The 26,150-nt window shown below is 35.0% G+C and overlaps 1 protein-coding gene across 29 annotated transcripts in view; it reads right to left on the bottom strand.

Annotated features, from left to right (window-relative positions):
* Nucleotides 1-4,058: 4,058 nt before the first annotated feature.
* LOC123559909 (arf-GAP with GTPase, ANK repeat and PH domain-containing protein 1-like) overlaps nucleotides 4,059-26,150 on the bottom strand; it is a 74,644-nt gene continuing 52,552 nt past the window's right edge. For 26 of the 29 annotated variants that reach the window (XM_053552122.1, XM_053552128.1, XM_053552124.1 and 23 more), the window contains 11 exons: nucleotides 24,995-25,096; nucleotides 24,065-24,224; nucleotides 21,461-21,538; nucleotides 16,165-16,302; nucleotides 14,356-14,429; nucleotides 11,365-11,524; nucleotides 8,671-8,788; nucleotides 8,007-8,111; nucleotides 7,142-7,229; nucleotides 6,099-6,266; nucleotides 4,059-5,722 (listed from right to left, as the gene is read on the bottom strand). In XM_053552122.1, coding sequence (XP_053408097.1) covers nucleotides 5,510-5,722; nucleotides 6,099-6,266; nucleotides 7,142-7,229; nucleotides 8,007-8,111; nucleotides 8,671-8,788; nucleotides 11,365-11,524; nucleotides 14,356-14,429; nucleotides 16,165-16,302; nucleotides 21,461-21,538; nucleotides 24,065-24,224; nucleotides 24,995-25,096 — 1,404 coding nt within the window. In that variant the 3' untranslated portion in view covers nucleotides 4,059-5,509. Of the gene's footprint in view, nucleotides 5,723-6,098; nucleotides 6,267-7,141; nucleotides 7,230-8,006; nucleotides 8,112-8,670; nucleotides 8,789-11,364; nucleotides 11,525-14,355; nucleotides 14,430-15,504; nucleotides 15,576-16,164; nucleotides 16,303-21,460; nucleotides 21,539-22,389; nucleotides 22,432-24,064; nucleotides 24,225-24,994; nucleotides 25,097-26,150 lie in introns of all 29 variants that reach the window. The other 3 variants (XM_053552125.1, XM_053552123.1, XM_053552127.1) reach the window with 3 other exon arrangements.

The raw sequence follows: 26,150 nt of genomic DNA on the forward strand, positions 1-26,150 counted from the left end.
CTGCAGTATTATATATACCTTGATCTATTTGTTTGTACAAGTATATAAATCTATTAATTTCACATAACTATACCAGAGCACACAAAACTCGATCTATTTCTGTGTACATATCTTGATCAATGGTCAGTTTCTGTGTACATACCTTGGTTAATGATCTGTTTGTGTGTACACATCTTAATGTTCAGTTTGTGAACAGAACATATATTGGTTAATGATCAGATTGCGTGTACATACCTTAGTTAATGGCCAGTTTGTGTGTACTTACCTTGGTAAATGGTCAGTTTGTGTGTACATACCTTAGTTAATGGTCAGTTTCTGTGTACATATCTTGTTTAAGGATCAGTTTCTGTGTACATAGCTTGGTTAATGGTCAATTTCTGTGTACATAGCTTGGTTAATGGTCAGTTTCTGTGTACATATCATGGTTAATGGTCAGTTTCTGTGTACATATCTTGGTTAATGGTCAGTTTCTGTGTACACATCTTGGTTAATGGTCAGTTTCTGTGTATATATCTTGGTTAATGGTCAGTTTCTGTGTACATATCATGGTTAATGGTCAGTTTCTGTGCACCTTTCATGGATAATAGTCAGTTTCTGTGTACATATCATGGTTAATGGTCAGTTTCTGTGTACATATCTTTATCAATGGTCAGTTTCTGTGTATGTATCTTAGTCAATGGTCAGTTTCTGTGTACATATCTTGATCAATGGTCAGTTTCTGTGTACATATCTTTATCATTGGTCAGTTTCTGTGTACATACCTTAGTTAATGGTCAGTTTCTGTGTACATATCTTGATCAATGGTCAGTTTCTGTGTACACATCTTGATCAATGGTCAGTTTCTGTGTACATACGTTGGTCAATTATGTCTTCCTATTTGTGGGGAGATACACTGACTTTGCCTTGTCCATTAATCTGTCTAGGTACAACATCTGTCTACACATAAACAAGTTCAAAATACTTGTGCATAAAAATAGATCAAAGTGTGTATACAAAAATTGTTTATCAAGGTATGCATACACAGAAATGGATAAAGGTGTGTGTACACAGATCAAAGTATGTACATAGAAATAGGTCAAAGTATGATAACACAGAAATGTATTCAGGAATAGAAGCAATAAAACGATTGTAAGTGATTTTTGTTTTTAATTTTGTCGATTTGCATTTCATATACAAGTAACAATATTGTACATAATACATGTATAACATCTAAAGACACAAAAACATTGAAAACTCTACATCAGTTATAAATACATGCTTTCAGCTGACAGTCATAGAAACTTAGTACACACACTGAGGCATAACAATGGTTGAGATTTCTATACCCAAACATGTACATGTAGACATTCTCTAATTATCATAAAAGTATTTGTTTAAATTTGTCCATGAAAGTAACTGAGTATCTCGTTTCACTCACGTTACAGTGTCAAACTTCAAATAAAGGAATTATAGTGTTTTCAAAATGTTTCTGCTTGAACTCTGTGTAAAACTAGAGCTGCTTTTGAGAAAAGCTCATGTCTCCCACAATCATCTAGATTGGCATTTCTTCTCCATTATGTATGAGTCAACCATGCACCAAAACCTGTATCACTGGCATCAGTATTTTCAGCAATTCAAGGGCCATAACTCCAAAGAGCCTGGGTTAATTTGGCTAGTTATTGAACTTGGCCGAGGACTTATTGTCGAACACATTTTGTTAAAATTTGGTGAAGATCGGATAAGAACTGTTTCGACTTAGAGTGCGGACAAGATTTGTAACAGACTGACTGACCGACTGACAGACGGACAAACACAGACAGACAGGAGTAAATCAAAATGTCTCCCACCACAGTGGTGTGGGGACAAAATTACATTATTTAGACATCAAAGAACCTTTCTGAAATATATAAATCAAAGTTGCACATATCGGTATAAAATCTCAACCATTTTATTATACCATTTAAAAAACTAAAAGCATCAGATCTTGAATTATTTTCCCTTAACAAAAAAGAAGGAAATATTTTGTTACATGCACTGAAAGGAAGATATGACTGGAGTAATAAAGCACTAGGTGTGGAGTACAATAATGCTGATAAAAATAATAACAAAATTACAACAATTCTGCATTCAACACTCAGTCCCATATTAAGAAGATGAACAGGCGTCTGATAAATCCAGAACATTGATACTGCAAAAATAAAAACCTAAATTTCAGAACTCTACTTGATAATTTGGGCAAAAATTCTGCCAAGACAATAATTCTTGAACCACCAAAATGGCAATTTTAAACTAATCTAAAAATATAAGACAGTTCTTAAAATAGATCAGCATTTCAATATTACCTTGAAAATGAAACACACGTATTTTTTTAAACAATATTTTCTATTGTTGAAAAATTCAGAAATCTACAGTAACAGCAGGTTAATATTACAGCAGCAGTCAAAACATGTATACGATGAAAAGTTTTCTAAATCAACCTTTTGTACTACATAAGAGCACTATTCACAGACAGTATAAGCAGCCAAATTGTAAATTCTGCCCTTGAATGTGAATATTCTAATACTGTGAAATCATTAATATTCATGGGAGACTAATTTTCGTGGATTTCGTGGTTAAGTCAATCAACGAAATTTAATTCCAATGAACAAGTAAAATTAACTTTCATTTTATGTTCAAAAGTTGAAATCCATGAATTCATATCCCCATGAAATTTTAATTTTGACCAAAACCACGAAATTTCATGCCCAAATAATTAAATAATTTTACAGTATTTTATCTTTTATATGCAAATTTAAGCACAATTTACTGGTGATCTGGATACTGATGCTACATGATTATCATATTAATCTAATACATATTGAAAATACAGAGTTTACAGTCAGTTAAACTAATTAAATAACTTAAAATGTGATTTGTTTACACTTGATTACAAAGACAAAATGTTTGAAGCCACTAACATTTGGAAACTGTGAAATCATCAAGTCCAAAAATCAGTAATGTCATTTAAGCCATCTACATGACCAAATTCAAAGTGTTTCAATGTTAAAACATCCCCCCCCCCCCCCCCACCTCCCAAAAAATGCTCCAGGAAAGAAGTAAAGACATTTCAGATCTAAAATGTAAGGCTTGTATCAGTAGCTCTCACTGGTCAACTTTGTGACAAGTTTCAGCATTGTAAGTTGGTGCTAGTTATTCAGCATCCACAAATGCATTAAGTTAGCATACTGTCTTATGTTTCAAATGTTTCAGGTTTCATAGGTACTGTCTTGGTTGAAAAAGTAAAGAAAAAAAATTTGAAATTGGGGAAAAAAAACCCATACTATTTGCCATTGGGATAAGGGCTAATTTCGGCCCCAAATTGACTTGAAAAAAAAAACAAACACTGATTTGGATTTCATGATTTCCAGATATACTTAAAAAAATGTTTGCCAAGTTTTAATATTACATTTAGCCTGAACTTACAAACAACACAGTGAAACCTGCATTTAACCCTCATCATGCTGGACATGATTGATTCTGCCTTTGCGACCTGCACTGTTCCCCATTCAGTCAGTATCTTTTTGGTAAGCACCCCTTTAAACAGTTAATGGTACTGTCCAAACTGAAAGATGGACAAGTTCATTATAGAAATTTAGCAGGGTCAGGGATAAAGACCATCTTTAGGAAAGCCAAAAAGTGCTCTATATCTGCAGGTGGTGTTTAGCTCAGATTTTACAGTACTGTTCTGACACGGGGTTCTCAGGCTTTCATTAAAAAAAACATTTGTTTGCGATAACACAACCTACCCGTGAAAATCGCTGCGACCAAACTTTTTTTTGTCTGGCAGGTCAAATGAAATTTTTTTCAGTATATGATTTTATGCAAAAAAAAAAAATTCCCTACCTACCCACACAAAATGGGGTTGCATTAACATAAACAACTTTTTAATTACGGCCTCATGTATTGATCTGACACGGGTCTGGAATTGGGCTTTAAGAGATGATGGCATGCTTCATACACTGCCCCTTACAATGAGGAGATGAAATCTGAATGGTAAATCATACACATGGTCCCCTGAAGAAACAGACAGCAACAAAGCCAAAATTTTAACTTTTAAGTTTATGCAAAAACAATAATAAAACAAGACTCAAGGATAATGTAACAGATCTATTATTTCCAAGGTCAACATTCACAACTTTTACACAAATATATTGTAGGAAATATACCACATGGTTCTATTTTTTATGATCAGTTATTTTCAACTCTGGCTAGTGGAATTATTTAAGCAAAACTGCTAGTTCAAGATACCTTAAATGAAACAGAAACAATCAAAATTGAGTGTAATTCTGATCAAGTTTCAGAAACGATACTGTCAATATGAAATGTACACGGGCTATGAATGCCAAGGCATCCCTCTGTACTATAACTTACCTAAACACAAATTTCTAAATAAAGCTAAAATCACAATCTCGCAAAGCACTTTTTTTTTCTAATTTAAACTACTTTGAACACTTTTTTCTCTCTAATAATTTACAATAGGCTTGCTTTTTTATAATAATCAATTTCATTTTTTCAAACCACCACATCATCAGTTTACAGACATTACTTCGGTATGACCTCATTTCTAGTTAAATGTTATATTCCCAATTAATAAATTATATAACTTACATTAATAGTAGATCTAATAAGGAATCTATACTACTTGGTTGCCTTAAGCATGTCGACCTGTTTGTGGGTACCATAAAAATTAAAATGGATGGTCCTATAACAATTAGAAGTAAATATATTACCTATAACTATTGAGTTTTCAATATCTGTGTTCAGTTACAGCACTAAAGGGCTTACTACTGCCTTTGCGTATATCTATGTACAGGTAAATGCTATATATAGCCCTTTATTGCACTTCAATTCCATTAAATTCAAATAAATACATTTCATATATAACAATTACTAAAATCACTAAATACTTAACACGGATAACGAGTGTTAACACGGATAATGAGTGTACACTCTATAAATGTTATTGAGACACATTCATACAGTTAAATCCACATAGTCCATATACACATGGAGGATCCACAATGTCCAAAAACACATGAAAAATCCACTCTATCCATAAACAAGTTGAAGTCCCATAAGGTCCATTAACATGTGGAGGACCAACAGTCCACAACCATGTGAAGAACTCACAGTCAATGAACATGTGGAGTATCAACAGTCAACGAACATGTGGAAGTCCCATATAGTCCACAAACATGTGGTGGATCCACACAGTACATAAACATGTGGAGGATTTGCTATGCTGCAAGTCAACACCAGGTTTCACAACACTAGATTCCACATGCTGTTCTACTGATGAGCATTAAGGAAAAGTCATCTTCATTTAAAAAATCCTTGCTATAAGCCCCTGTACCACCTAGCTCTGTTGTTCCATGGGCAAGAATTTAAGCACATAATTTCTGTTAGTGGAATCTTCATATCCTAATAAATTCTTGAATCCCAAAAGCCATTTTGCATGCACATGAGCCTACCTGGCAGGCTGCTTTTATTCCTAAATAACACTTGCTGGTAACTTTTCAAACACATCAGTTTTTCCTCCACTACCCCCACTCTGATGAGAACTTCCCCGTCTCCGCGGTAACGTGGGATGCTCTGGACAACCACTGTTCATTAACAGATCTACACACTCCTGTGAGCCCGAACTTTTTGCATACCATAATGCATTTCTTCCTTCATGGTCCACAACCTTAACATTGGCATTTTGCTGCAAGAAATATACATAAATCATTCAGTTATTCTCATTTCCCTGTGCCTGTAAGAATGTAAAATGAACTACTCAGATTTAAGCATCATATTCAATTCAGTCTTCACTATAATTATATTCTGTCAATTTTAAGGTAAAGATTCTCTCTCTCTGACAGCTTTGGACAGTCTAACAGTCAAATTATCTTTATATAAGGGCAAAATTTGTATTTCAAAACAAAGCAATATTTCTAAGAAGCCGCTCCTATCTGTTCTGAACAAATTGATACTTAAGTTATGAAGAACAAACATCTGTAATGAATATTCCGTAACGGGGCATTTCCCTAAAACAGCTTACTAGAACCTTAATTGAAACTAAAGAATATTACTAGACTTACCCATAACAACAACTGGACAAACACAACGTTACCAAGTGCCGCAGCAATATGTAATGCTGTACGACCATCATCTTTACTATATGGGGCAGTGATGTCCTCGGCATTGGCATGTCCTAGGATCAGTACAATGTTCCGTATATCCTCTCTCACTAATGCATCTATCAATTGCTGTAAACATCAAACAAAACAATTACTCATGAACTTGCATTTAAATATCCTGTTACCTATCATAAATATATATAGTGTGGTACAGTTTTTGAAAAAGTGACAAAACTGAAATGGCATGGTAGAGTCTTTTTTTTTTTGGAAAATGTGACCTAATATTTTCTACAGTATGGTAGAGATTTTTGAAAAAGTGATATAATTTACATGGTATGGGCCAATATGGTATAGACTTTTAAAAGAAAAGACCTAATGAATTACATGTATATATTTAGTCCTCAGAACCAAGTTGTCAAGATATGGCAGCAAGAGGTATTAACCTAATATGCTCCATTAACAATATTTCCCCAACTACTCTATGTAACATATTTCTCTGTGACTTTTTAGATAGCAGATATGCTATATGTAAATAACTTCTGAACTTCAAAACAAGTTTTAAAATGTTCTTTGAAATGAGAAAAAATTTGGATGTGAGGAAAACTTTGTTCAATCATTGTTGCTTTTAAGAAACAATATTTTCTTCTGCACTTCATCTCGATGTGGTGAACATTTGTGCCAAGTTTCTTTGAAATCCTTCAAGCAGTTAAAGAGTATCAGAGCGGATAGGAAACAAACTGATATGACCTTTGACCCCCAAGTGTGATCTTGACCTTGAAGTGAGCCATCCAAAACATGCGCTCAGCATGTTGTCTCGATGTGGTGAATATTTGTGTCAAGTTTCTTCGAAATACTTCAAGGGGTTCAAGAGCTACAGAACCGACAAGAAATTGCTAACGGACAGACAGACGAACGAACACCGGGGGTATAACATAATATGCCCCTTTGGGCGTATAAAAAAGTTTGTGTGGTATTACACAAGGAAGGAACAGTTTTACACCTACCTGATTTAAAGGTATATCTACATAGGGTGGTGGTGGTAAAAATTCTTTACTATCATATTTTGCTCTAATCCATTGTTCTTTATCATTCCTGAAACAATTAACAAGTCCAATTAGATGCATTTTACACATCTTCAATGTTTTCCTCTTTAAATGGTTTTCATAAACCTAAAACATGATTTTAGCCCTATAGAACAAGTTTTACATTCTACACAGGCTGAATTTTAGGAAAAGTCCACATTTATAAGAGTGCAAAATCGTAACAATATATGAATTTCTACAAATTCAAGGGCCATAACTGTACATCAATAAAGCTCAAATGTCTACTGGACACAGACAATCATGCTACAAGATCCATTCGCATTCTTCTGTGACAGTGACCTGATTTCAACAGAGACAATCATGCCACAAGGCATGAGCATGTTCTCTTAGTTACTGAGCAGAATGTGCCCAAAAAAAACATGTCTTGCTTATAATAATCCTGCAGTGCCTAACCAGTGGATGGACTAGCCTACATGAGCAAAACAACATACCCATTACCCATCTACACTATTCTTCAAAGAGGTCATAAATATTTTACTCTGTATTACAATATTACTATCACTGCATACTTGATAAATTAATTGTTTGGTACTGTGAAATCATTAATTTTCGTGGATTTCGTGGTTTAGTCAATCTACGAAATTTAATCCCAAAGAACAAGTAAAATTCCCATTCAATTTATGTTCAAAAGTTGAAATCCACGAATTCATATCCCCACGAAATTGCCATTTTGACCAAAACCACGAAATTTCATGCCCACGAAATTAAATGGTTTTACAGTATATTCTCTGGAAGTTATTCCCAAGATTATTTGCTGCAGACTTACCTAGCTCCATTCGGGGCTGGTTTCGTGCGACCTTTCAGGTTAAATTCCCAAACTGAATTTGCTACTGTATTTCCTATTGACGTCATGACGTGTATAAGGTCCAATCTGTAAAGTTCAGTACCTAGAATATTACTCAATTTCCATACACTCGCAAAAAGTTCTCATAGACTTATCTAAAGAAAATTGGACACCTTGACACACGGGAACAAGTAAATGCTCTTGTCATGTTGGACACGATTGATTCTGCCTTTGGGACAAGTGTAGATCATGATCAGCCTGCACATCTGTGCAGTTTGATCATGATCTGCACTAGTCGCCATTCTGTCAGTATCTTTATGGTAAGCAACAGTTAATGGTACTGTCCAAAATGGAAGATGGACAAGTTCATTATAGAAATTTAGCAGGGTAAGTGTTAAGAAATTTCTGATGTTAATAAGAATATTACAATGAACAAAATACTATACTTAATTCTTATCTTTTCCTTCTATTACTTGTTAAAACACATATTTAAAGTATGTTCTTTTGAACAAAGTTCTATTCTCTTGAAACATCTTTTTTTAATGGAATAGATATCAAATCTTAAAAGAAAACAGACATTATAATATATTTGTGTTAAGTCTTCAAACATGGTGTTAAATGAGTATGTATTTTAGTAAATACTTACGGCCACTCGTCAAGACCGAGAGATCGGACCCGTGATAAATGTGTTCCTAAATTTCTATGGATACCTGAGCATTCTATACATATGAGAGTTCCTAAATTCAGACTTGCCCATTCTGGAGCTGAAAACAATCATGTTAAAACTGATTTAGGATAAGATTTTAAAAGGTTTAAAGACAATTTGTTATCAAATAATCAAGGTCTTTCTAAGGTTTATCATTTGTTTTACCACATTTCAAAGTTAAGAAGTATAGAAACTGAACCATGAGGGCATTTGCCTGCCTGAGTAGTTGAACAAGTTTCTTACATGACCTCCTAGGTAAAATTCAAGTAAATTTTAAGGGCCTTTCAAGAACTTTTATTTTTACTTTTTCCTGGACTATCTTGCTGGAAACCGTGTCCTCCAATCTTAATCCCAGCAACTTTTATCAACTATTTCCAAAATGGCACTGTAAAAAGCTGTTTAAGAACTTCATGTTAAGATTTCTCCTAGTGAAAATCAGATGGATAAGCCACCAAATATTAATTTCTTTCAAATTATTTTCATTTTTCCTTTTGATTTTTTTTTCTTTCCAGGAAACAGGTTGCTGATAGAACATTTTCAGGGTGTTTTGGATTAAACTCGAACAGTTCCCCCCACCACCCCACCAATATTCAAGTAATTTTTCAGTTTTCCATGGATTTTGCCATTTTCATCAAGGAATCTTCAAAGACTAGCATCAAATTCAAAGCCTTTTTATACGCCCGTTTGAAAAACGGGACGTATTATGGGAACGCCCCTGGTGGGCGGGCGGGCGGGTGGGTTGGGCGGGCGGGCGGGCGGGCGGCGTCCACAGACCTTGTCCGGAGCATATCTTCTACATGCATGAAGGGATTTTGATGAAACTTGGCACAGTTGTTCACCATCATGAGACGGAGTGTCATGCGCAAGAACCAGGTCCCTAGGGCTAAGGTCAAGGTCACACTTGGAGGTCAAAGGTCAAATTCAAGAATGACTTTGTCCGGAGCATATCTTCTTCATGCATAGAGGGATTTTGATGAAAGTTGGCACAATTGTTCATCATCATGAGAAGGAGTGTCATGCGCAAGAACCAGGTCCCTAGGTCTAAGGTCAAGGTCACACTTAGAGGTCAAAGGATACAAGAATGAAAACTTTGTCCGGAGCATTTCTTCTTCATGCATAGAGGGATTTTGATATAACTTGGCACAAATGTTCACCACCATGAGGCGGAGTGTCATGCGCAAGAACCAGGTCTCTAGGTCTAAGGTCAAGGTCACACTTAGAGGTCAAAGGATACAAGAATGAAAACCTTGTCCGGAGCATTTCTTCTTCATGCATAGAGGGATTTTGATATAACTTGGCACAAATGTTCACCACCACAAGACGTAGTGTCATGCGCAAGAACCAGGTCCCTAGGTCTAAGGTCAAGGTCACACTTAGAGGCCAAAGGTCAGATACAAGAATGACTTTGTCCGAAGCATTTCTTCTTCATGCATGGAGGGATTTTGATGTAACTTGACACAATTATACACCATCATGAGACGAAGTGTCATGCGCATTTCCCTTCTTTAGAATTACTTCCCTTTGTTGTTACTATAAATAGCTTATATTGTAACTTTTTCATTACTAGTCATAGGGAAAAATCGAGACCACTTTTCTGTAGTACAACATGCATGCTACATCCAATTTTGAGGTGTATTTTGACCAGTCTCTACCTGGTAAAGATTTTTGTGTGGACTTACAATTTTTTTTTTTTTTTTTTTTTTTTTTTTTTTAAGATTAACTTCCCTTAGTTGTTACTATAAATAACTTATATTGTAACTTTTTTATAATTGACCGTAGGGAAAAACCAAGACCACTTTTCTGTGGTACAACATAGATGTTACTTTCCAATTTTAGGTGTATTTTAAGGTATCTCTACCTGGTAAGGAGTTTTTTTGTGGACTTAGAAAAACAAAACACTTAGTTATTACTAAACAACCACAAAATTAAAATTCCATTTGCAAATACAGGTGCTAGAGTAAAGAAATTTGCTGTGACGGGCGTATATTGTGACATTCTTGCACTCTTGTTAATGTCTGGGTGAACCCCAGTTAAAAATCTATGCATCTGAACACTGAGCCATGGTAAAATCAAACAAAAAAGCATACGGCCTCATTTATTTCATTCTTACATGCCCTTTAAAATATAATGAAACTAGACGTATATCCACAGGACACTGGTACCCCCACTCCTGTCCCTAGATGCATATTTTTGACAAAATCAAGGGCAATAACTCTAGTCTGGCTATGCAAAATTCCCATTAAAACACCTGGCGCACAACTCTGTATGCTGAATAACAACCCTCTGAGGTCTGATAACTCTAGGTCCAATACATTTTGAGAAATGCACAACACAAATGTGAATGGCAGACTGACACATGCACGGACAAGGGTAAGTCCCCCCCCCCCCCCACCCACAAAAATAAATAAACAATATTTTTTTTTTAGGGGTGCACAAAAATGTTGAACTTCATTCATACAAGTACTAATGAACCAGATGTATTGCAACACTTCTATTTCAAGGATGTATGTCTTCTTTTAGAATTATTTATTCAGAAAGGTTAAAATGTCTCCCTTAAAGATGCTGATTCTGAAAGATTAAACAGTTAATTAAGTCATAGTTAAATACTATAAGAAAAGAATGTCAGACACATACCTGGCGCCCCACAATCGGCACACTGATTATTGCCTCGAGTATTTCTAATGGCGAGGATTCCGGCAGGGTCGGTAGTGGACTGTTTTTTACCACTACTCTCGTTGCCTTGGAGACTGGCAAGGATTTGTTGTTCTATTGCAGCTACCCATTCATCCCTCTCCTGTAAATTACAACTAATAGTTTTTTTCATGTTTTATGAAATATGACTTGTACCCTCAGAACTGGGAATTTCACCCACCTCTCTCTCAACCTATTCTATTTGCAAGGATCTAAAGTATAAATCCTTTAAGGAATGGTTGATTGTTACTACATTTTAAATAGCTCATCAGAGTGTAACAGCCCCAACAGAAATATTAATGCCAAATCACTTTCAAAACTGGGCTGCAAATTCAGAGAAGATTATTAAACTTTTCTAATGAACCATATTCTATTTCCAGCTCTGGCAACAATGTTTTTTTGATACATCATACTAATATGAATGTTTTCAGATATTTACCAAAGGAACCTTTGTATGACATTATTTCAGAATAGGAGAAATGGTTTAGGAGATGGATTTTATTTCTAGCGCGGGCAGCCATGTTTTTCTGTTGCTTTTTTTTTCACGAATAACCAAGATTGTCTTGGCGAAGGATCACAAAAGAAACCTTGTACAAAGTCATTTTATAATTGGGCAGGCAGTTCCTGACAAGATTTTCTCTACATGTAGGGAAAAGTGAGCACACAACCTGGAGGCAATGTTTTTTCGACAAATCTGATTAATTGTACAGTTTTTGTAATGGCACAACCATAGAACATTTGTGTGAAATCATTTTAAAATCTGGCCTGCAGTTTACAGGGAAACTGGATGCCATCCTTTTTACTCATCAGAATAATTTGAAATAATCTTTGTCATCCAGAAAACATTCCTAAGAAATTATTTCGAAATTGGGCAAGCATTATGTGAAAAAAAGATCAAATTTCTTAAATTTCCCATTATTTACATCTTGGGAAGTGACAATGACCCCTGGAGGCCATGTTTTTTTTGTTACAGGACCATCCAAGGAATATCCCTGCCAAGTTTTGTCAAGTTCAACCAAGTAGTTTCAGAAGAGATATTGTTTGAAGTTAAGTGTGGACAATAAAAGTGGTCACAAAAGTTTGCCTACAGCAGGAGCACATTGTGCTCTGGTGAGCTAATAAACAGAAAAACAATTGATTCACATTTATATAGTGTGAACTAGATGATTCTTTAAGAACATTTTTTGGGGGGAAAACAACAAAATGCAGGTTATAAAATCATCTGAAAGACACAAACAAATAATTGCTAAGAATCAGCATCAATCAAATTTCACAATTTACTAGCTTTATTAGATTCATTTCTGTCTGGATTTCCTGACAAATTAAAGAACACTTCTTTGAACAAAATAAATTGGCTTTCTCTTTCATTAAAGAGTGACAATTTGTTTCCATCATTGTCCCTAAATGATCAAATTTAATAACATACACAACCACTACATTTCTAGGACACAAATTCTGAGAATTCCCCCCATGAATTATTGATTTTCAACAATTTGGAAGAAATACCATTTTTCATCTAATCTGGTTACCATCACAATTTCTGAAACCACAATTTACACCTTTAATTAAGTTAAAGCAAATATTGCATGTAACAAATCTATACAAAGGTTTTCAACTGAATGTCACAATCGTGACTGTCTTAACATGATTATCATCTCAGGAAAATAAAGGCATTACCCCACATGCTATATATCAAAAGTTACTATATACATATATGAATAAAATGCAGGCATGTATTGTTAAAATATTCTACTAGAATCATGCTCCAACTACATCGAAGACAGCACATTCCATACGCACATGGCTATGTTCTAAAGCTTTTGTTCTAATAAGAATCAACTATTAACTTGCCCTCTACTACCAGCTTTTATCATATTACTTATGTATTAAAAAAATACATCAAGGTACAGTTGTGTTATATTTAGTTGTGAAATATATGGGCGTGTTCAGGTATGTGGACACCTTTTGCATATACTTTAAACACAACCATATAATTCATATCCAAATGATGATTACTTTACAGTAATTTATATCACATAGTTACTGTTCTCTCTTTTTTTCTTTTTTGTTGGGTTTAAAGTCGCACTGACACAATTATAGGTCATATGACAACTTTCCAGTTTTGATGGTGGAAGAAGACCCCAGGTGCCTTTCCGTGCATTATTTCATCACAGGTAGAACCACTGACCTTCCGTAAGCCAGCTGGATGGCTTCCTCACATGAAGAATTCAAAGTCCAGAGTGAGGCTCGAACCCACATCAGTGAGGGGCAAGTGATTTGAAGTCAGTGACCTTAACCACTCAGCCATGGATGCCCCTTACTGTTCTCTTTTCTTTTTTATTTACGTTGTTTAAACTGATGTTAACTACTTTTGAATGATAGATCTCAAATTAGAAAATCATCAACTAAAGATGCTAGTTGAAAAGTTATAATGCTCAGATTTCTATAGGTAAGTAACATCCAGTAAAATGAATGTATCTCGTATGATGATATGACATTATGTAAACAATCACTCTCAATTATTTGAGTTTATATTCATTTCTTTTAGCCCCGTTTTGATGAAATCTTTAAGCGTATCTGACCATTCATGAGTCTGCTTCCCAGGAAAAACAGTACTAGAGTCATGAGAAAGTGTGGTCATGACTCCAGTGGGTACTGAACCCACAACCTCCATCTGAGCAGCCGGGAAGTTAAATTCAGTAACCAACTGAGTGTTGTAACATCTGGAACATTCTGCCTTTATAAGAGGGTACTGCCATCCAAGTTCATTAGAAATTGCAATTTGTGGGTCATATAGGTTTGTCCTGGAAATGTTTCTTAAGAACTGTACCAAATTTTTAACCATAAATATACACTGTTCATACAGACAGGTATGTTTTTACTGCATCAATTATGTGTTAATTATATTGTACATGTAGATAAAAACAGACTTACATCTAGACTACTGGCCTCAAATTGCCACTGTTTATTGAACAATGATACTATGTGGAACTCATACCCGTCTGAATCTAGATTATACATCGTACAAAATAGAAAAAGAATATTAAAATATACAACAAAGCATGCCGTCAACTGAAAACATTCAAACCTTATCCTTTCATTGATGTTTTGGAACATAATGAATGTAATGTAGTTACAGTATGCGTTAATACTTTCAACAACCTAATCATGCAATCTATGTACCGGGTAGATTAACACATAGAATTGTCATTATTTTCCACTGGAAATAAATTTGTGAAAATAATAATTTAGGAAGTGTAGTGCAACTTGCTGCAAGACAATGCATAAAATGTCTTCTTTTTTTTTTCAAATTAATGTTTCGAAACACTTTGTCACTACCCTTGAAGTTTTTCTCGCAAACAGGCTTGTATTAATTTATCACATTTTACTGGATAAGGTTTGAATGAAGCAAAACTAAAATAAATCTAAGATTACTTGCATTTGAAGGATTTCACTGTTTCCGACAGGGAAGCATGCAACTCCCAGACTGTCTGAAAAAAGTTCCTGGACACTCCTTCAAGGAAGCTATATAATGTTGACAGAAGGTATGCCGCCAAAAACATGCTATTATTATACAGCAATGAAGTTTTCAAATGCAAGTAAAACTGGAATAACTATAATAATCTTCATGTAGAAAAGTCCTTCCACTCTCTCAATATAACAATGATATCTAATTGTTGCTTCCCAGCTTTACATGAATAATTTATTTGCAAAACTTCTTATATATATTGCTTTTAACATATTTTTCAGTAACAGACAATATTTCATAAATTCAACAATTTGAATGAAAAAGCTAAATATGTTGAAGAATAAGTTGACTTAAAGTTATTTAACACAACCACATATATTTCTTCACACTTTGGTTCTGTAGATACTTTTTATATATGTACTACTAAATTGCGAATTTTGACACCTCATACGCTTATTGAAATCCTATACCTTCCCATACCCATACATTAACTGTAAAATCTAAGCTTCTTGTTTTTTTTATATTACGAGAGAAGGACATTATATGTATACATGAAGATTATGAGCAAACAAGAACAAGCTGTCTACAGCATTCAGCATGTCACCGTTACTCACTTCTTGAGAATTGGCCTCAAAATGCCACTGTTTATTGTACAGTGACACAATCACGAACTCACAGTCATCATCTACAATCACAAACACATAATCAGTACCTGCTTCACTGTACCTGTTTTACTACCTTTTATTTTTCAATTAAATACATTTTTTCACTTCATTCAGATTACAATTGATAATTAAACAGTAAAGTTTTCATTTCTGTACATCTTCATTTAATTCCAAACTATTTTCCCAACAAACTCAAAAGTGGGATTTTGTCCGCCTTGGTGAAGCTGAGCAGGAGGGATTTTGTCAAGGTAGGATTTTGTACTATACTCTTTTTTTTTTTTTCTTCTTTTTTTTGGACACAGTAAGGCAACTTAATTATATGTTGAATCTCAACTGTCCTCATTTCTCTTCTAAGTGTCTTCTAATGGGGAAAACTTGTTCACATCATCTCAGGGAGCCATAGAACCACAATATGATCTATACATAGCATGTTATTGCTTTTAAATGTAGGATGCAGAACACATACAGAAATCAAGACGATCTCTGTTTCCGCTATGGAAAGGTTACTTTAAAAGTAATTTACAAAGTCCTGGTCCATCTGGACAGAAAAAAATCTTCCGTTGTGAAAAGATGTTTGCTCCTCCGAAGTGTCTACAGTATAATACTTACCATCTCCCTGACTAGGATCTTTGAGGCCGCCGCTTTTGGCTCTCCGATGTCTTTTCTTCACATTCGGTGTTTCTATTTTTGAGCTTAAATTTGCATTATTGTTTACAGCTAGTTTATTAAAATCACCATTTGGCATGCCTGAAACAAAGAAAAAACTTCATTTATAGAATATGTCGGTACAACTAACATGGTCAATCATGCCATAGCAAAATATATAACACAACATACAGACAAGCAATTATTGAAAATTAATATAAATAAGATTATTTGCGCCGCACCCTGAGAAAACCAACTTAGTGGCTTTGCGACCAGCATGGATCCAGACCAGCCTGCTCATCCACGCAGTCTGGTCAGGATCCATGCTGTTCGCTTTCAAAGCCTATTGCAATTAGAGAAACTGTTAGCGAACAGCATGGATCCTGACCAGACTGCGCAGATGCACAGGCTGATCCAGATCCATGCTGGTAGTAAAGCCACTATGTTGGTTTTCTCATTGTGCAGCTCATTTATATGTTTAAATGTTAGTTCTTAACAAAGGTTTCTAATCTACAGCAAGTCTTCACACCATGCTATTACATGATTTCAAGACAAAAACTGTTTCCATTCTGTCGTTACTCTTATGTATTTAAAAATTTTGGAAGTACATGCTTCTTTTATACACTATTTTTTATTACAGATTAAATTGTGCTTAAACCAGTCAGCTTATCACAGCATTCAGGTTCTCTGGTCAAGATGTTGGCAATTTAGCAAATTGGCAAATGTGCATATACTAGCAATTCTGTACAGTATTCTACTTGGACTTTTTTTAACAGTTCTAGTGAAAATAACTAAACTTTTCTACTGTCCTAAAATTTTTTATTTATATTATTTCAACAATCTTTTCTGGCAAGAAAATATTATAATATTTCAAAAAAAAAATCAACAAATTTCATTTGCATCAACACTGCTATAACATTTTCAATATGTTTTTGGAAGAAAAAATAAATTATGTTTTTCTTCATAGCCATGTGTTTACCTTAATTCAAGGCTGGTTCTAAGTAAATTACTTAAGCTTTAGCGTGCTGGTGACAAGTGATTTTGCTTTTGCAACCAATGCAGACCAAGATCAGCATGCACATCCTCCATGCAGGCTGATCATGGTCTGCACTATTTGCTATTCAGTCAATGAATTTTCAGTGAACACCCCTGCGAATAGTAAGTGGTATGCCCAAACCGAATGAAGGACAAGTCCATTTTAGAAATTTAGCAGGGTAAAGGTTAAGCTCATAGATCAAGTAGGTTACTGTATCTACTACATTTTGTGCTATTTAAGTGCCCCCATTTAGGCCTCAGCATGAGCATTCAAGTCAATGAAAATACATCATTCACCACATTATGATGAATATGGCAAAGACTACAGAATAAGAAAACGATGATGACCTGGTTTGCTTGTCTAAATTTCACAGTTTAGTAGACGGTCATGCAAGGACAATGCCTGTGACAGTTTTGAAATGCAGCTAGTGCTTTTCTGACAAGGTAGGTTTTGAAAAGACAGAATATGAACAAACATTTGTTTAGGGTCACCAAAGGAGTATTTCAAAGTCAGACCTACAGTTTCTGACAACTATTTAAGGTACATACATATAAGCAACCTCTGATGGCCATGTCTTTTTTTTTTTTTTGACGAATCAAATTAATCTGAACACTCTTGGCAGAGGATTCTCACAAGGGTCAAGTCAGTTCTCAGGTTCACCCTATACATACATACACTAGAGCTGCTTTTGAGAAAAGCACATGTCTCCCACAATTGCCTAATTATCTGAATGGTAGTATATGAGTCAACCATGCACCAAGACCATAACTGCCTTATCAGACTTTCAGTGCTTTGATTATCAAACACAAGTTTCAAAGGCCATAATTCCGAAGTGCCTGGGCCAATTTGGCTAGTTACTGAATCTGGCCGAGGACTTATTGGCAAACACATTTTGTTCGAGTTTGGTGAAGAATGTATGAGAACTGTTCAACTTGGAGTGTGGACAAGATTTGTGACAGACAAACAGACAGACAGACACACAGACAGGAGTAAATCAATATGTCTCCCACACCACTGTGTGGTGGGAGACATAATTAAACCTGCCCAGCCCCCTGATGACAATGGTTTCTAACAAACAAATATGAAGGACTTTGATAAAGCTTCACCCAGGAACATTGTGTTAAATTATTTTGAAATCAAGTCAACAGTTCCTGACAGAAGATTCTATAAGACATAAAAGGAAAACTTGCCCTGCCCAATGGAAATGGTATGAAAATGGCCGGCAAGTTTTTTTTTAGTATAGTGCAATATCCTGATGAAATTTGGTAGATCACCCACAGAACATTTGTGTGGATTTATTTTCAAAATCAGGCCTGCTGTTTCAAATAAGATTTTTAAGTTTATCATATGAGCAAATAGAGAAAACAAGCTCCATATCTAGTTGGTCATTTATCAATTTCTTAACAGCTTGAATAGGAGAGATCGCCCTGACGTCACGCATCAACACCTGTTTATCTGGCGGTGGGCAAAACAAAATATTTTTACATCGTTTGTGTATGGGATCGGAATTTTTAATTTTTAATAACTTTTTCGTTCATTTATGGATTTTGAAAATTCAAAAAGTTTTGAAATGCTTACGATTTTCATATTTTCCTATTCAAATATCTTTTGAAAATGAATTACCGTTTTAAATGACATGTGATTTTAATAGATGCGTAGCGATGCTCCTAACTTTCGGAAAAAACACTAAGTTAAGCGTTCATAATTAATCCATTTTATTTCGAAATAATAATTAAAAGTTACCAATAAATTGTTTTATATCCTTTCCACTGATCCAAAAAATATTGATATTATTTATGTTTTAAGAAAATTTAAGCAGTTAGAAAAACATCACTGTTAACAAAAAACATGGTCGCTTGGCGTCTGCCCACCCGATCTTGGTCTTATCAGTTCTAACAAGAGATCACAGAGTGATCTTGGCGCCCACCAATGTGCCATTTTTGAGTGTTCCAAATTTCAAGACTTATTGACTAGCTCAAGGTCAAATTTCATTTCAGTACACAACACTGTGCATGTGGTCCGAATTCGAAAGCTGTAGCTTGAGAAATGTGAAAGTAGGTCACTAGGTCAATGTCAAGGTCAAAGTTTGTTTCGGTACACAATCTTATGCATGTAGTCTAAATTTGAAGCCTGTAGCTACAGAAATGTGAAAGTAGGTCACTAGGTCAATCTTAAGGTCAAGTTCATTTCAGTACACAAAGCTATGCAAGTTGTCCAAATTTGAAGGCTGTAGCTTGAGAAATGTAGAAGTAGGTCACTAGGTCAAAATCAATGTCAATTTTTATTTCAGAATACAAAACTATGCATGTGGTCCAAATTTGAAGCCTGTACCTTCAAAAATGTGAAAGTAGGTCACTAGGTCAATGTAAAGGTCAAAGTTCATTTCGGTACACAAAACTATGCATGTGGTCTAAATTTGAAGGCTGTAGCTTGAGAAATGTAGAAGTAGGTCACTAGGTCAAAATCAATGTCAAATTTTATTTCGGAATACAAAACTATGCATGTGGTCCAAATTTGAAGCCTGTACCTTAAAAATGTGAAAGTAGGTCACTAGGTCAATGTAAAGGTCAAAGTTTATTTCAGTACACAAAAATATGCAAGTGGTCCAAATTTGAAGGCTGTAGCTTGAAAATGTAAAAGTAGGTCACTAGGTCAAAATCAAGGTCAAATTTTATTTCGGAATACAAAACTATGCATGTGGTCCAAATTTGAAGCCTGTACCTTCAAAAATGTGAAAGTAGGTCACTAGGTCAATGTGAAGGTCAAAGTTTTTTTTGGTACACAAAACTATGCATGTGGTCCAAATTTGAAGGCTGTAGCTTGAGAAATGTGAAAGAAGGTCACTAGGTCAAAATCAATATCAAATTTCATTTTGAAACACGGAACTATGCATATGGTCCAAATCTGACGCCTGTACCTTCAAAAATGTGAAAGAAGGTCACTAGGTCAAAATCAAGGTCAAAGTTTTTTCCAGTGCACAAAACTATGCAGGTGGTCCAAATTTGAAGGCTGTAGCTACAGAAATGTGAAAGTAGGTCACTAGGTCAAAATCAAGGTCAACTCATGTCAAGGTTCATCTTGCCACTCAAAAATATACATGTGGTACAAATTTGAAGGCTGTAGCTACAGAAATGTGAAAGTAGGTCACTAGGTCAAAATCAAGGTCAACTCATGTCAAGGTTCATCTTGCCACTCAAAAATACATATGTGGTCCAAATTTGAATGTTGTAGTTATTGACAAGAACATTTTAAAAGCTTTTCCCTATATAAGTCTATAATGAACCATGTGACCCCCGGGGCAGGGCCATTTTTGACCCTAGGGGGATAATTTGAACAAACTTGGTAGAGAACCACTAGATGATGCTACATTACCAGTAGCAAAGCCTTAGGCTTTGTGGTTTGGACAAGAAGATTTTCAAAGTTTTTCCCTATATAAGTCTATGTAAACCATGTGACCCCCGGGGCGGGGCCATATTTGACCCTAGGGGGATAATTTGATCAATCTTAGTAGAAGACCACTAGATGATGTCACATACAAAATATCAAAGCCCTAGGCCCTGTGGTTTTGGACAAGAGGTCATTCAAAGTTTTTCCCTATATAAGTCTATATAAACCATGTGACCCCCAGGGCGGGGCCATATTTGACCCCAGAGAAATAATTTGAATCATCTTGGTAGAGGACCACTAGATGATGCTTCAAACCAAATATCAAAGCCCTAGGCTCTGTGGTTTTGGACAAGAAGGTTTTCAAAGTTTTTCCCTATATAAATCTATGTAAAATATAGAAATAAACAAAGGGCCATAACTCACTCATAAATTGTTGAACCAGTCTGATTTTCAGGGGGACACAACTAGGGTACCAATACATCATTCTGACAAAGTTTGGTCAAAATCCCCCCAGTAGTTTCTGAGGAGATGCGATAATGAGAAATTGTTAACGGACGGACGGACGGAATGACGGACGAACGGACCACGGACGCAGAATGATTTTAATAGCCCACCATCTGATGATGGTGGGCTAAAAATAGAATATACAGCGGATTTGTTTACAAACACGATCTCTCCTATAGTAACCTTATGAGACTATCCTTGAACCACAACAAACTTGTGAGAATAGAAAACATTCCATAACAATTTTACCTCCTTTTTTTTCTCACAGTCAGTGTAAGTGTGAGGATTAGTAATCTGCACAAACTAGAAGAAAAGCAAACATCTAGAACAAACCTTGTGTTACAGAGTTAGAGATTACAAATGCTTCATCTAGTGTCATTCTATCCTCAACTGCATTCTCTTTGTTCTTCCCTGCAAATAATATAGTACATCAAGTACTTACTAAAAGCCCTCACTAATATTAGTACTTAGTCTGAGAAGCTATGATTTTGTGTATTCCAACTGAATCATTTCAATGTGGGAACAGATTGCCGTGCAGTAGTGCTTCTATCCGGATATCAAACACAACAATGTACAACTCATTTAAATGGGTCAACAGTGTTGTTGTACTTATAAAATAGACTGGCCCAGTTTATAGGTTGGTCAGGGCTATGAATATGATTGTATTGTATTTTGCCATCGAAATATTTCTATAAAATGCTTCTTCTCCTTCCATTTGGAACCATCCATGTTTACAAACATGTTTGTTTATTTTATGGACTGTATGTCATACCCTTATAGAAATTACTCAACTGTGATAAATATAATATCACCTGCTGTATCTATGAAATGATAACCCTCAAATAATGGTGGCCGTTGAAATATCAAACTGACCTTTATCCACCTAGACAGTGCATAGTGACCTTTTGTAAAAGAGGGAACCATTCCTTTCATGAGTTTATTTAGCCGCAGCAGTTTCTGGATGAGTATTATATTAGTATGTTAATAGAATCAATCAACTTAAAATTTCAGCATTATGGCCTATAGAACTAACTAAATATATTCTATTGCATACAGAAATCAAAGCTAAATACATAAAATTGAAAATATATTTATATAAATATATATATATCATTGTTTTACTATAAATAATGACGTGTTTTACTGAAATACAATCAGCAAGCAGTTATCAGCATCAAGCAAGACTAAATTAATTGGCACAATTTTTGTCAGTTTATGGAAGCTCAATCAATCAGTGACTCGTTCTAAAACCACCATCTTACTATGTCTTCTTTTATCCAACAATTTCCTGGATCTATGTCCACCTGTCAACAGTGTGATATATTACAAACATACTGTGTTGTATACAGAAACATACAGTGTTGTATACAAAAGCCATTCCCTCTTACACACTTTCAACAACAACAACATTCCCTTCACGAATATCTTATAACTTCTAGACAATATTCTCATGTTGCATTAGATTGCACTTGTAAATGAAAGCACACAATCGATATTGTATAAGTAAACACTTTATTTGAAATTTGACCACCGCCTTCAAAAGGTCATTTCTATCCTAAAACATCATTTTCCCTATCACTAACATCATTCTTATTTGAGAGACAGAGTATAAAGGCTTCTGTCTATGATGTATTTCCACTGCAGACTGACTTAATTACATTTCAAGAGAAACTTCATCTGTACTAGCACTTTTCTAACATCTTTGTGACCTTTCCATTAAAGATAAAACATTTTCTATTCTGTGAACACCCTCTCTTTCTTTCCTTTATTGTATGTGTTTCAGATTTATCATCACATGATTACAATAAAATAGCTTTATTAAGCCATTTCAGTACCTGTATTACTAAACCAGCATGTACATTATGTCACAGCTTTTTAAAGACATTTCTAAGATGTCAGTAACAAAGTGTAACTTTTACAGCACCACTAAAGATGTCAGTAATGATCAGTATTGCCTCACTAAGATGTCAGTGAAGGTGTAATGCTTACAGCATCACTAAGATGTCAATAATGATGTGTCTGGCACTACTAAGTTGTCAGTAATGACGTGCAATTTTCATGGCACCACTAAGATGGCAGTAACAGTGTAATTTTTACAGCACCACTTAGATGTTGCTTAACAAAGTGTCTGGCACCACTAAGTTGACCATAATGATTTTCAATTTTATGGCACCACTTAAGATGTCATTAGTGTGTACTTATTATGGCACCACCAAGATGTCAGTAAAAAAGTGTAATTTTTATGACACCACTCTGATGTCAGTAAGTGAAATATTTTCAAGCGAATTATCTCCATATGAGATATAATCATGCGAGATATTTTCAAATAAGATATTTTCATGTGACATACTTTTAAATGAGCTATTTTGAGGTGAGATGTTTTAACTGACATGCTTATCTAAAACATTTGAAGTGATAATGTGATAAAAATATCAAGATCTCAGATCTGTGAAAATGCCATTATTAAAACACATGCTTATTAACATGATAATACATACATATGCAGAAACTGTTTAACACCCTGTCGTTATTTCTGAACAGTTGATTTTTTTAACATTATGTGAAAACATATGTTTATATAAAATCATTTTAGGTTGATTGTGAAGCAAGTTCTACAACTTAATATTAATCACACTCGACACCTCATTCCTGATGGAATCCATCGCCACGAGGGTAGGAGTGAAGCCAGTTTCCCTTTTATTGCTGAGCGTCAAGCAAGGGAGCTACTGGTACCATTTTTCACGTCTTTGGTTTTATTGAACCCACAACCTCCCACACTCGAAGCAGACGCTCTACCACTAGGCTATCGAGTGGTCAAACATCTTAATATGTTAATACTGGTACCTACAGAGAAAAACTAATTGGCTGACTAAATAGAGCAAAGATATCTTGTTTGATAGAAACAGGTTGTCAAATGGACTAAGAATTCTCATTTACCTCCTATTGAGAGATTATTCATTTCCATGGCGATATTTCCATTATTTGTAGGATCCTGATTTGTACTTGTTGACCTTGACCCTCGAGGTCGCATGCCCGGGACCTTGACTGTCACATGACCTAGAGGAATCTCCTTGGCGTGTACATCCTCCATATAATCCTAGTAGAAACAAATGATGAAATAAGTTCAAAATGCCTTATCCTGAAATCTCTTAATTTTTGTTCCAGAAAACTTGTTTTACAAATATGAGCCGAGCCATGAGAAAACCAACATAGTGTGTTTGCGACCAGCATGGATCCAGACCAGCCTGCGCATCCGCGCAGTCTGGTCAGGATCCATGCTTTTCACTTTCAAAGCCTATTGCAATTAGAGAAACTGTTAGCGAACAGCATGGATTCTGACTAGACTGCAGGGATGCATAGGCTGGTCTGAATCCATGCTGGTCGCAAATGCACTATGTTGGTTTTCTCATGGTGTGGGTCAAATATGTATAAATAACTAGCTTAGTTTTAAAGCCCCTCTAACTCTATTTAGGGCAGGGCCTAGAATAAATGCAATATTTTTCTAATTCACCAAAGTTTCATTAATGGGTATCATTATGTCAGCAAAGTTCCATCCTGTATCACTAAGTCAATAAAGTATCATAGTGTTTATCAATAAGTCAGGGGTTCCATTACAGCAAAGTTTCATTGTGTCTTTCAGTAAGTTGGCAAAGTGTCACTGTGTCTAACAGTTTAATTCTGTCTATCATTAAGTCAGAAAATTTGTGTTCTGTCTATCACTTTGTCAGCAAAGTTACTTGTTTAAGCCTCTAATCATGTGTAGAAGCATTCAGCTGCCAACAAGAATACCCTTGAATTTTATGTTACAGCTTTTGTTGTAATTACTGAAGGTTTATATAATTGGGTAGTTTAAAAGTTCAATCTTACATGAAGACTAGGATGGTAGGTGAGTCTAGCATCATCTAACAATGTCACGTATTTCTTCTTCCAGTCTTTGTTCAAACCGTGGCTCTTTTTGTACAGATAGCCCTGAAACATACAAATGATAACGCTGCAAAACAAAATTATACTCTAACATATTTCAGTCAATGAATTCAAAGTATTCTTTTATATTTAAAGTTATAAATTTACATTTGTTCTGGGTATAACATTTAGCCGTTCTCCAACTATGTTCTTTTCGCTCATCATTTAAATCAGTAGGGTCAATTTGTAATAGAGATGCTAATTTTTAAAGTTGTATCTCTCAGGTATATCTATTCCTAGTATTTTCCCTTTATTTCCACATACTGTGAAATTATTAATATTCTTGGTGGACTAAATAAAATGAATACAAATTTTTCTGGTTCACTGGGATTGGCTAAACCACAAAATCCAAGAACCAGAAAAATTTGTATTCATTTTATGTTCAAAGGTTGATATCCACAAATTTTCAAACTACCTTAATTACTTTCGCATTTATCATGAAAAAAAAAATTGATAGGGAATTTTCCACTGTAGATTTTAGCCATTTTTACAATTACAAAATCCAGTTTCAGATACATTCTGACAATGTTTCTTGACAATAAAGTAGAAAATGTGACTAGTTTTAACAAGGTTTTTCTACGACTTGACCTAGTGACCTTGTTTATGATGTCAGGTAACCCAGTTTTGATCCAGGCTTAAAATTAACGACAAAGTTCTAACAAAGTTTTACGAAGATAAGTTGTAAATGTGACTTCTAGAGTGCGAGCAATGTTTTTCTATGATTTGACCTAGTGACGCAGTTTAACAAAGTTTTGAACTCAGGTGAGCTCAAAAATGGATGTACCGTATTTGCTTTTCTTGGGTACTAGAGTGTATTATTATCATAAGGTTTGTCATGAGCTGAAGCGGAATAGGCTGCTTTATTCCTTTCTTTTTTTTTTTCTTTTTTCAGTTTGCATTACTTAGACTGAAACAGGAAACTGCTTTGCAGATCAGCATAAATAAACGCAGTGCATTTTCAACAAGCTTCTCTACAGACAGTAATTTTGAAATAAGCAAACATTATGCTGGTCTTGTCTTAACCCTTAACATGCTGGACACAACTGATTCTGCCTTTGTG

Source organism: Mercenaria mercenaria, chromosome 10 (genome assembly GCF_021730395.1).
Source record: "Mercenaria mercenaria strain notata chromosome 10, MADL_Memer_1, whole genome shotgun sequence".
NCBI lineage: Eukaryota > Metazoa > Mollusca > Bivalvia > Venerida > Veneridae > Mercenaria > Mercenaria mercenaria.